Genomic DNA, 12052 nt, shown 5'->3' with positions numbered 1-12052 from the left:
TTCCCTGTTTTACTTTTATATAAGTAATACCAACAAGTTTAAAGACACTGTTAAACTTTGTTAATATAACCATCCTGCTTTTTATAGAATAAAAATGTTATTGAGAATGGTATGAGGTAATAGGGTCTATTAACTTGTATGGGGTAGATATACACATAAATTAATAAATGTGATTTTTTTTTCTCAGTAAACTTTATTGTACTTGTTTTAAATAAGAGATTCACATTCAGTAACGGAATGTAAATATCAAGCACATATAAAACTACAAAATAATAGTAATAAGCGAGGGGGTTAGTCTTTACAACAAAATATTGAATATTTCCCATACAGGCACAATTTTATATGAACTATGGACACTAACAATATATATACTATCAATATTATCTTTACTACATTCTATACTATTAGAAAAGAAAACAATGAAACATTGTTTATTTACATTTGTAAGTATGAAATTTGGCGACAATGAGCAAATTTATAAGAGCAGACTAGAGTCATTTAGCATATTCTTTGCTATGTGACCCAACAAGAAATATGTCCTGAACAAAATATAATAATAATAAATGTAATCATGAAATAACATTATTATTATTATTATTATTATTATTATTATTATTATTATTATTATTATTATTATTGGGTTAACCGGAAGTCAGAAAAATCACCCGCCAAATGAAAAGTAAGTGCTTTCGTCAAACGTTCTCTACTGGAATATAGCTAAAATATATACATACAAAATTATTTGGAAATACAATAAAATATTCTCATGAAGAAACACTAAGAAACTTACAAAAATTAATAAATTCTAAAAACTCATTCAATTGTGACGTAACATCCGCTTCCGTTACAGGGCGTGAACAACAAAGAGGCATTTCCTCTTACAGCGTGCGCGCGCTCTAGTCGTGCTCTCACCAACAGTTTAATCTCCACAATTTGTGATGGTAAACATGGAGACGTTTAATAGGTTTTTGTCAGAACATCCGGAGTTAATGTATGGCGGAGTTGGAGCTACGGCTTTTATCGTAGGAGGTGCTTTAATATACAAAATTGCCACAAGGTAAAATTGCAATCACGTCGACGGGCATGCTAGCATTGTTAGCACTTGGTTCTACAATAAAGTTTCATTTTCTTATGAAGGAATGTTTGACATTCATTTGTCGACGTAAGAAGGTGCATTAATTGAATGTATTATTTGCAATAGGTGTACGTCAAAAAACGCTAGCCGAAGTGCTAACTTTGCTAGCTTCATTGCTAACAGTTTTCCATGTGAAATTGGCTTAGCTTTTATTTGTAAACATAGAAATTCTTTACAAAAATTGTGATTCGGTGCATCTTAAGCGATTTTCTTACAATTGCAGGACACTTATGTGTATGGAAAACTGTTTTGTTGTTGTCTATCCCTCATGCATATTGAATGGTAGTGAAATAATTTGTCAATATCAACAGATTTATCCTTCAAATTATTCCACTTTTAACGTCTTACAAAAGACTGACATACTCAGCAATGTTCTACAAACATACAGACTTTTATTATACACAATGCATGCTGTTATGTACTCTAATTTGCAATTCACGCTGTTCAATTACATCACTTTTTTTCTCAAAACTATGCATTTCTAAAGAGTTAGTTGATGTGGCTTTGCACGCATTCAACCATATTTAAGCATGTTATAGAAGTATAAAATTAAATGATGAAGGGAATCATTAGTTAAAGGTAAATTGTATTCCATATTAGTCTTACATTTTAGAAAATCGTTAAATTCTTTAAAAATTAAACACAAAATACAATGTTTGCAAAATACTGCCTCAAGGAGAATGGCAACTAATGTAGCAAAAGTTGTAACTAATTAGTATTTTGCTGTTTAATTATGAAAGAAATTGACTTGCATGATCTCTAGTTTTTCTGAGAGGTAGTTAACTGTGTTTTTCTCAGGGATCTAGTGAAAATTCACTGTCAAGCTCCTTTTCAAGCCTTACAACCCCATGTTATCTGATCAAAACAACTTTTATCCCAAACTTGGTGTTAACTTGGTGTTATTTTTCTAATGAACATTTTTGGATAACAATTAAGCAAAACGTTCAGACAGTACCCTGAAGATGCTTTCAGTGGAGGACCTGTACATACATATATATTATATATATACCTGTATGTATTATGTAGAAGTGCTAAATAAAAGAAAATGTAATTTGCTACACTTGATGAGTTTTTTTTTCTTTTTTTTTTGTTTTGATATTTTTGAAACGGCCTCAGTGTTTGTCTTGATCAAATAATATGCCTTAATACTTGTATTATTTTATTTGTACAATTTCCACAGTGTTCATTGATGGAAAAAATATATTTATTTTGGGGTTTTTTTGTGTCTCTCTTAAAGGTCTATTGGTGATATTTGAATATGTGACTTAACATTTTCTTTTTTTTGATGCAACAGAGGGAAAACCTTTGTCCACAAGTTTGGTTAAATTTGCCCCTAAAAACATATTTGACCTTACCTGCAGGAAGACGCCCACCTATGCAAATGTAAACTGCTGGTTCTGCAACCAAAACACAGTGGTGCCTTATGGAAACAGGAACTGCTGGGATTGTCCCAACTGTGACCAGTATAATGGCTTTCAGGAGGTGAGTTTTACTGTTGTTTTTGTTTTTCTGGGAATGTCATAAACCATATGGAACGTTTTATAAATGTGTTTCTTTTTTTCTTTTTCCTGTCAGAATGGGGACTACAACAAGCCTATTCCGGCTCAGTACACGGAACATCTGAATCATGGTGTGTCTGGAACCCAACCTTTATCTGAGACACCCAGAAGTCTGCATTGGGTCAATTGTCAGATGCTGCTATGCAGGAAGTGTAATAATAACCAGTCTGCAAAGATAAAGCAATTGGCCTCATATACACCAAGGGATGATGTAAGCATTTTTGTCAATTCACAGTTTAAAACAGAATATTTTTTTAAGATGATTAATGCTTAATGAGGTTGTCTTTCTTTGTTTTAGAAATACTATGATGAGGAAATTGAGGTCTTCAAGCACCACCTCGAGCAGACGTATAAGTTATGCAGACCATGTAAGACAGCAGTGGAATATTACATTAAATATCAAAACCGTCAGCTTCGCACAGCTCTCCTGAACCACCAGCTTCGACGCACGCGCGAATCGGAGACAGGCTTTATTAAGGTTGGTACGACCAATATACAGAACCAGCAAAGTAAAAACGATTTTTTTAAAAACTACACAAGGTTCAAGTACTCAACCAGATGTAGACTTTTAAATGAAAATATTGACCTAAAAAAAGCAAGTTTCTTTTCATATTTCAATATTTTTTATGCTACAAAAGAAGCATAATTCATATTTATTATTAAAAGATACATTGTAATGAATGCACAGCAGTATCAAAACAACACTTGGCTGCTCATACAAATTTGAATCTGTAGAAAGCAAGCCCAAATGGCTCTATTACTATTAAAGGTTGCAGGACCCCTGGTTTAGACGCTCTCCCGCTAGCTTCCAGCCGAAACGAAGATGTACACAGATCTATTTGTCTGCATCAGAATTGAGCGAAGCAGGGAGCTTATGGCCTGCTGATTGTAGATATTAAGTCACAGCTACAAACTTTCCAACAGCGTTTCTTTGTCTGCTCCTGATTCACAACAATTTGAATTAAAAAATTCCCAAAAATCTAATTTTAAGCTAATTTTTGTAATATATGTCCTCCATCATGAGAAAAAAGCTACAAGATTGGGTCAAAAACACCATTTAATTGGAGTGGGTCTTTTAGTCTTGTTTTATGTGCATCCTTCAGTACTAAATGAGTCATTTAGAATTGACATTGATAATCTCATTTTGTGTGTAATTTGTTTGACTGTGTATGCTTACAAATATTGTTTACAGCACCGATATGTCCTCTCTTCCACAGAGCGCTCCTTTTCTCTCATCGCCCTCCGGTGTCATACTCCTGCGGATCTTTGCCTTCCTGATTTGTGCGTTCCTGCTCACTACAAAACTCTGGGACCTGCCAGAAACCCCTGTCTCCACCAGTGAGAGTCCGACCTTAAGCGGCGGCGTCGTTCCTCCAAAACCCAAACCTCACAACGAATCTACGACCAATGGCAGTGCCGGTGGAGAGATGCACGTGTGGCAAAGCCTTCTCGAGCTCCTTCCAGGCGAGGCCGTTGAAAACGCCAAACTAGTGTGGCGATATGGAGCGGAAAACCAACTAGGAATCGTCTCCCTCGGCCTACTGACGTGTCTCACGGCTATCTTCCTTGCGGGACCTGCGAGGTGAGCTGCCAGTTTTTCCAATGTGTTGTTTCAGTTTCATACCAATCAAAAACAAACTGTTTTATGTTAAGATCGTTGTGCTTTATTTGTAGGGTGAGGAGAATCGATGCTCTGGCCTCTGTCATGTGGTTTGCTGTCCTGTGCCTGTACCTGCTGGAGCACTACGTTTCAAACCCCCTGAGCTGGATGGACAGAGCAAAGCTCGTCACCACGTCACTCTGCTGCCTCATCAGCTTTGCTGCCGCCGCTGGGACTCGCAGACCGCTGGGTCCACGACGAGGCAGATACCGAAGGTCAGAATCTGAGCTGTAGTTTAATTTTGACATTTAAATGGAATTTGAACACAAAAGCTTTGGGGTACTTTCTGTTCATCAGCAGATCCAATTAATACATCATGAGAAATACCTTTTTTTTTTTTTTACTTTTTTTTATGGCTATCATACTACTGTTGGAAAGAACTGTGAGGTAAAAATAGTAAACTGTTTTCAACATACTACCTATGAAAGTTATCGAACTTTGCCAAAACATCTGGTGTTTTTTGTTTGTTTTCATCTCTCTGATTATTGAATTGTTATCGAGTCATTTGTTTAAGACAGACCAAATACCCATCTCTATCATGAAGTCAACAAGACTAAACACTAAGCCATTTATAATAGTTGAAAGTCAGACATTTCTTCCAATACTTCCATTACACAACATCTATTTTATTGTGTTAAATGAATCCTAATTCAGTAACAAATAATCCAAATGTGCAACGTTTTATAGTAAAAAAACAGTCACTTTAGTGGACTTCATGTACCTTCACCACACCGTAATGTATTAACCTTTTTATGTACTACCTATTTAATACGTGTTGTATTTGTGTTATCTGTTTACTCAACTGAAATACTAACCTGTGAAACATGACAACCCATAACCAAAATGTGTTTTTTTCTTCTGTGTTGTCTTTCCATTTCAAGTAGCTAACAAAGAAGACCTTTGAAACGTCTTCCCTGAGAGAACTTCATGGCACTGTTAACTGTAGTAACAGTTCATTGATAAATGCAAGAGTGAGGCGTTAGCTGCTTTTTATGCATTTGTCCTTGTCGATAAAGGTTATTGAATGTAGGTCTGTTGGGACACGGACCTCTGCTTTCTTTTACTGCATGAAAACGCGTTAGACTGGATTCTAAATTGTCCCTCATGAGTAGCTGTAGACGTGTTTGATTGTTTTCGTGGCCCTGTGAGTGACCCGTCCAGAGTCTTGACACATCCCGGGACTCTAATGGAAAAAAGCAGGGGTAATTGATGGATAGTTTGTGCAGCATAAGAGGAGGAAGACGACGGGTTGTCCTGATGAATGTACTGAATCAGCAATAATTAAAAAATGACTTTAAGCTAAAGAAGACGAACACTCATTTTGTGAATCTTTTTATTATTACTATTTATGAATTACATTTTATTTTACCGCTTATATGATTTGGGAAGCAGTTTCTGTTGTGGTCAAGCCCACAGTCGCAAGGTTTTTAACACCATATGAGCAAATGTTAATTCAAGTCTGCATAAAGATGCAACCAAACCACCTGAATTACTTGTGGGCTCAAATCTGGATCTTTGGCTGTTACTTCATTTTTGTTTTCACTACTTCCAAAGGTGGAAAATAAGGGATATTTATTATGTGACAACTTTTTTTTCTGTTGATCTCAACAGATCTCAGAAACAAGGAAAAGGCTCATCAGTTAGTTGTTAATTAAAGCAGTTCATACAACTTTTATAAGATTGATGATGTAATAGAGGCTCATTTATAGATATGTAAAAATATTAACTAGCACTTCTGAGTAGACCTTGGTAGGAGGGGGAACTGCCTTCAGCATTTGTAGCAGTCTGAAAAGTTTCTTGGAGTCAAACGTAGCTGTAGTTTTTTTGGGCTTTTTACTGAATATGTAGCTTAAAAAACAGCTATCAGACGTATAAGCTTTTGAAATGTTAGTTTATGTGTACTTTTGGTCAAAACTACAAGTTTTTTAAGCTGATTTAACTGAAATAATGAAAGGTACAATGCTGGTGTTGCCGTTAGCCTTCATTATTCTTTGTAGCTTTTGTGGTTTTACTGGCCTTTTATTATCAGTGCTTGAAATGAATAGAAACAATGTTTGGTGCTTATTTTACTAACCTCTTGTGGTTTGTAGATCTATGAAACGCTTCATTACTGTGTTTCTAAAAAAAAAAAAATTAATAACTAGTAGTTCTTTGTGTTTTACATGTACTAATTGTCATCGCATGCTTTCAGTATTCTGAAATTAACATTTTGTATTTGTTAATTTTGCGAACATAACAGTGTTACTAACGATTAGGTGATAACGATGTGCCTAGCTTGTCTTTTAGTGGCTAAACTGGTGTTTAATGGGTGTGTTCTGTTCTGTCTTGTAGATGGAGTTCAGTCTTTAAACCATTGCCTTGTATGGTAAACTTAAAACTTGACAGTCTGACAATTAGTCAGGTTTTGACACATTTAGCCAAATATTTTGTAATATGCTTCAGTATTTTTTTTCCTGAGTTTAATATTGTAATTTTAGCCCCACCCCCTAAAAAATGCACAAGAATAGTTTTACACATGATGCGTTGTTATTGTGTGATAAGGACGTACATTTTAGTGTAAATCAGCTGCAACAAAGAGTACAGATTTTTTCTAGTACTTGCTAAGACTTTTTACTGCACTTAAATGTCAACTTTCCATTGTTTTAAATCCTACTCTCATGTGTTTGCTTCAAACCATCAGTAGAGATACTTTTTATCCTTGTAATACTTCATTTTTTGTTTTGTTTCCTGTCTTTTGACCTAAATAGTCTCTGTATTGATGTAAGCTGTGTGATTGTCAGACTTCATTAGGTCAAAACCAACAGCTTTTTCACATCCATGACGGTGTCTTTGGGGGTTTTAGAGTACTACTGAACTGATTAGATATCAACTTACAAGTTCATGATTTGATTTAATAAAATTTTAATAAATAATGATTGTGTGAAATTCATGTTTTCAAAAGTGGAACATTTTAAAATCTGAAGTTGAAAAATATGAACATTTATTTAAAAAGAAATCAAATCATGAATTAGTTCTTTAGAGTTTATTTAAAACCTGATGGCTCCTTGTGGTTTTAGTTCTTTGTTTTCCTACTGATATCAAATCTGAAGCTATGAATGTTGTTTTGTGTAGACTGGAATTAGTATTGCTGAGTTTAGCTGGTCAGCCTCTGCATGTGTGTACAGTAGACCAATACATGCACATACTTTTGCTTCAACAGAACTGTTGCTTTGTCCTCACAGAGGATTTCTCTCCATTTTACCCAGCAGGCTTTGTGTTTTAGGTGCTGAATGACTCCTGTTGTTTGGTGGAAAGAGTTTTGTAGAAATACTTTGCTGTAAATTGAACTTAATAAAGAGTTGGTGAAAGAAGTATGGTGTCTGCTTGTTTTTAGAATGCATGTTTGCATGTTTTGTATTCAGAAAAGAGAATCAGCTTTCGCAGCATTACATTACAGTTTGTAGCAGCTTTTGAGTTTGATATCTCAAATGTGAAAAATCAAATCGTCTTTGTTTGCACTTATGAGCATTAAAGCTTCTTTGTGTTCCTTTTGATGCTGTAAGGCTAAACGATCATGAAAGTCTTGATTTGCTCTCGTCAAACCTCCTTTTGATGCTTTGCTTTGGGCTAGTGGACCATTACGTTGCTCTTGTGTTGCAGATTCCTTGCAGGCCGCGCTGCAGCTCAGCCGTTTAGCAGCCAGCCCGTTTTTTACACTCCTGACCCGACAGACTCCTTCATCCCAACCCCCCCTCCTAACCTCTTCAAGCTCACCAACCACCATCAGGGCCCCCGTGGCCGCAAAGCCTCGCCTTCCTCCCTGCCCGGGCGCCTCAACAGAGCCCTTTGTCTGGGAACTATCCCCTCCCTCAGCAGGACAGGTAACCCTGACTGACGTCTGTCACTTTGAAGAAATGAGTTTTCTCAGAGGCTTCTTATAGGTGCTGCACCCATTTCATAAAAAACATGCCAACTACAGAAGAGATTTGATTTAGATCCACAAGTTTACACTTTGATTCTGAATTCAGATCAATATGTCAAATTTACATTGTAGAAAAAACAACTTTAGGCATAAAATTAGTGATTCAAACTGAGCAAAGGTTGAATTTTTTTAATTATATTTTTTAATTATTTAAAGCTTGAAAAAAAAATACATTGATTTTTAAATAAATTAGCAAGAGTTGGTATTTTTCTTCTCTCAGAGGTATAAACATAATTTAAAAAAACAAAAATGAAATTTTAAAATTGAGAATTAACTATGGGTAATTATGTTTGAGGGTTTTTTTGTTACTTAAGCCATTTAATTTTTTTTTTAACACATCTACAATTTGCATTAAAAACACATTTCTACTGTAAAAGGGAAGTGCTCTCTTCTCCTCATCCTCTCTTCAGATTTTTCCTGTAAAAATGTCTCGTTAGATTTTATATTTCATGCTTATTGCAGAACCCAGCTCTACTTTCTGGTGTTTTTTTGCTCTGTGATCCAAAGGCAGATCTAAAATAAGTTATTTTTTGCAAGAAAATTTTGTAAACCATTTATAATTCTGGAAAATGCTCCCATTTTCAGATTCTGGGTATCTTTTTAGCGGCAGCAGACCAGCCTCACTACATAAAGACTCGCTGTCTTCAGGTATTCAGATTCCTCATCATAATATACTCTATCTTAAATCTGTATTCATTTTGGATTGAAACTGTTGGACTCTTCTCTCAGATTATTTCTCACTGAAATCCGGGAGTCAGCCGTCTTCACCCGGCCCGTCTCCAACTCCCTCCGTCGCCGGGTCCGTTACGTCCAGTTCAGGCTCTGCCCGGCAGCGCCGCCCCCTCATCAGCCCGGCTCGCCTCAACATCAACGGACAGAGGCTCCGCCTTTTCTCCGCAGAGCCACAGCTCCCGACTCCACCTATGTCCCCGTTTCATCTGCATGTGGAGCCAGCGTCCTCCGTCTACAGCGGCTGCTTTTCCCACGATGCTTTTCCTCTTCAGAGTCAAAACGGTGAGAACAGTAAGAGGAGCATTTAGTAAACAGCTGAACTCACTTGATGCTGGTTTGTAATCTGTCTTTGGGAACATGGATGTTTAATAAAACTGGACATACATTTGATTTATTCACTAAAATTACCATTAGCACACTAGCAGATTTTATTTTGATCTTTCAAATTATCACAAGAAGGGGAAGAGATGAGAACAATTCTTTTTTTTTTTTTTTTTTCTCTATTGAGCCTCTTTTATCCACATAAACAAAACCGATCAGGACTTGGTTGAAGTTGGTTGACTCTTGGTTGAAAGTTTTTGTTGGTTTTTTATTTTATTTTTTGGTTACCAGTTCAGACACTAGTCAAACCCTAATTAAGTGCTGCTGAAATATATTACGGCGAGTCTTTACTGCTGATGTTTCTTATGAAAGGAGGATTCCCACAGGATTCCTGTTAAGAATCTCATGCTCTGCTCCCTTTGTCATTGTAGCCACTAGATGGCGCTTTAACTCCTTAGATCATGTCAGTGTCAGACTCCAGGACATCCTGCTGGTTTGTAATCCTGGAGAACCCAAGGATTTGCTTCTGGGCTTTTAAAGTGAATTTTACAGTTTTTTTTTCTTTTAGCAGCAGTTAACAGCAGCCAAAATATAAAAAAAAAAGAAAAGAAAAATCATAGCGGACGAATTTGACCCCATGGGTTAAGAATCACTGCCCTTCCTGCTGCTGATTACCTGGATCAGCAGCAGGCTGGCCTGGAATTTGACACATGTAAATGTGCTGGTTCAGTTTGTAGATGTTGATGAAATGCCTCTTTTTTTGTTGTTGTTTTCTCAGATTTTAATTCCTTCATAAGAGACGGCAGCGTGATTGAAGAAGAGAAAAGAAGCTGTTCCTCACAATCCTCTGCATGTCAAGTTGGAACCACAACACTAAGCCCTGAGGACGTCCCTCCAGCCAAAGGCATCTACTCTCATGACCGCTGCGACATGTTTTTTTGCTATACCTGTAACTCAGTTTAGCAAGTTTTATCCATTTTTTTCTATTAGTGTTCCCTCATTTATTGCTGGGTTCTAAAAGTAGTCCGCAATAGGTGAAATCCACAAAGTAGGATTGTTTTAATGCTGTAAAATAACTCGGTGTCCACTTTATAAACTTTTCTCAAACAGAAATGAACATTTTTACGCTTATTTCAACTCTCGTGTTTCAAATATCAATTCAAAAATGAGTCCAGTCGTAAAGAATGAAGAGAAATCTAAAGAAAATCAAAGATTTTATCGATCTTTCAAGTGAACAGATTCTGTACATTTTGCTTTACTTTCAAAATTATTAATTGATCTAATTTAGAAGTAATAAGGCCACGTTAGAATACCGATTCCAGTAAACAAAGCAGTAAATATAACTTGACTCAAAGGAGATGATAAAAGTTCAACATCTGTCCTTTCCTAAGTCATTCTCACATTTGATCTTTCTCTTTTTTGTAGGTTTTCTAAGGCGATTCATCTGGCCTGGAGTTTTATTTGCAAGTTTGTCCTCCAACCTCTTGTTCGCTGGTTTCTATATGTATCACAACTGGAGGTGAAGCACCAGGAGGTGCAGAGCCTCTGGACTATTACTATGTGGACATCAATCCTTCTGTGGCGTCAGAAAACATCCTCCTCCAGGTCACTGTCAATGGTGCTCAATAAAATAAAAAGTTTTCAGTGATGAGCCTGTCCATGGTGATGAAGGGGTTCAAACGGTGTAAGCTGTGTTTGAGATTGTCAGTTTCCGTCTTAAATGTGTGGTTTCTTGATCGTTTTGTTATCTTGACACATGAATGCATGTTTGTAAAGATCCGTGGCTGCTCTGAGTTATGGTATTTAAAAAACCCACAATGTGAAATGTGCAATAAGATGCTGCTTCAGGTGGATGTTTTTTTTTTTTCTTTTTTTTTCCATGTTCATTTGCAGAAAAAAAACTTAAAAAAGAGAAATTTCTGGCTCTTTTTGGGTTAGCATTCCTAGTTTGATGTCAATCGTGTTCACATTTTTGATCCTTCACTACTGTCTTTCTGGAAACATCTGTCTAATTTCTTGTCAAATATGTGCTGGTTTGTATTCTGTGGAAAAAAATATGCAAAATATTAATGATAGCAGAATCTGAAGAACCCACAGAGTTTTAACGGCTTGCGGACTTATGTTGTTTACAAACCTTCAGTTATTGTCAAAGTTTGGAGTACCCATTAATAGTGTTTGCACTGTTTCTCTGGAGTTTTAAATGTATAAAATGTTTAATAGTGGGAGCACACAAAGATTATTTTGTTTGCAGAACTTAAAAAAATGTACATGGGTTTGCTTTAGGTTGTTTTATTTGTCAGATATAAGTGAAAATTCTTTCAGACGATTGTTTTCCTTTTATTTATGCTTTTTCTTGGGATACCTGCTGGGTGTGAGTTTTAATTTATTTTTCTGCAGTGCATAACTAGTTTTGTACATTTTGACATTTATTGAAATGAAAATATAAGGTGGTCCTCAAATAAAGTGTGCATATATTTGAGTAAAGAACTCCCACGGGATGTTTTGTGGAACCTGTTAAATGTTTTTCCTTCCTTAGGAAAATCTAATATTTGCTCAAATATCGGCTTAATAAAATTGTTCTGAAGGAGAGAACCTACATTTTTATTCATATATAAGGATTTTTTTTTGTTAGAATTTTCACTGATTTGTGTATTTTTTTTTAAATAAACTTCCTATGTAAAATA

The 12052-nt window shown here is 36.0% G+C and overlaps 1 protein-coding gene across 1 annotated transcript; it reads left to right on the top strand.

Moving 5' to 3' along the window:
- Window positions 1–840: 840 nt before the first annotated feature.
- tmem201 (transmembrane protein 201) lies at window positions 841–12052 on the top strand. Its single transcript, XM_024293449.2, has 11 exons — window positions 841–1057; window positions 2497–2617; window positions 2711–2905; window positions 2993–3172; window positions 3912–4276; window positions 4369–4569; window positions 7994–8214; window positions 8901–8963; window positions 9045–9329; window positions 10147–10272; window positions 10794–12052. The coding sequence occupies exons 1-11, from the start codon at window positions 939–941 to the stop codon at window positions 10889–10891; spliced, it is 1974 nt and encodes a 657-aa protein (XP_024149217.1). The 5' UTR covers window positions 841–938; the 3' UTR covers window positions 10892–12052.

This window comes from Oryzias melastigma, linkage group LG7 (genome assembly GCF_002922805.2).
Source record: "Oryzias melastigma strain HK-1 linkage group LG7, ASM292280v2, whole genome shotgun sequence".
NCBI classification, from domain to species: Eukaryota; Metazoa; Chordata; class Actinopteri; order Beloniformes; family Adrianichthyidae; genus Oryzias; species Oryzias melastigma.
Note: the sequence above shows the minus strand (reverse complement) of the source record. Positions and strands in the feature narration are given on the sequence as shown.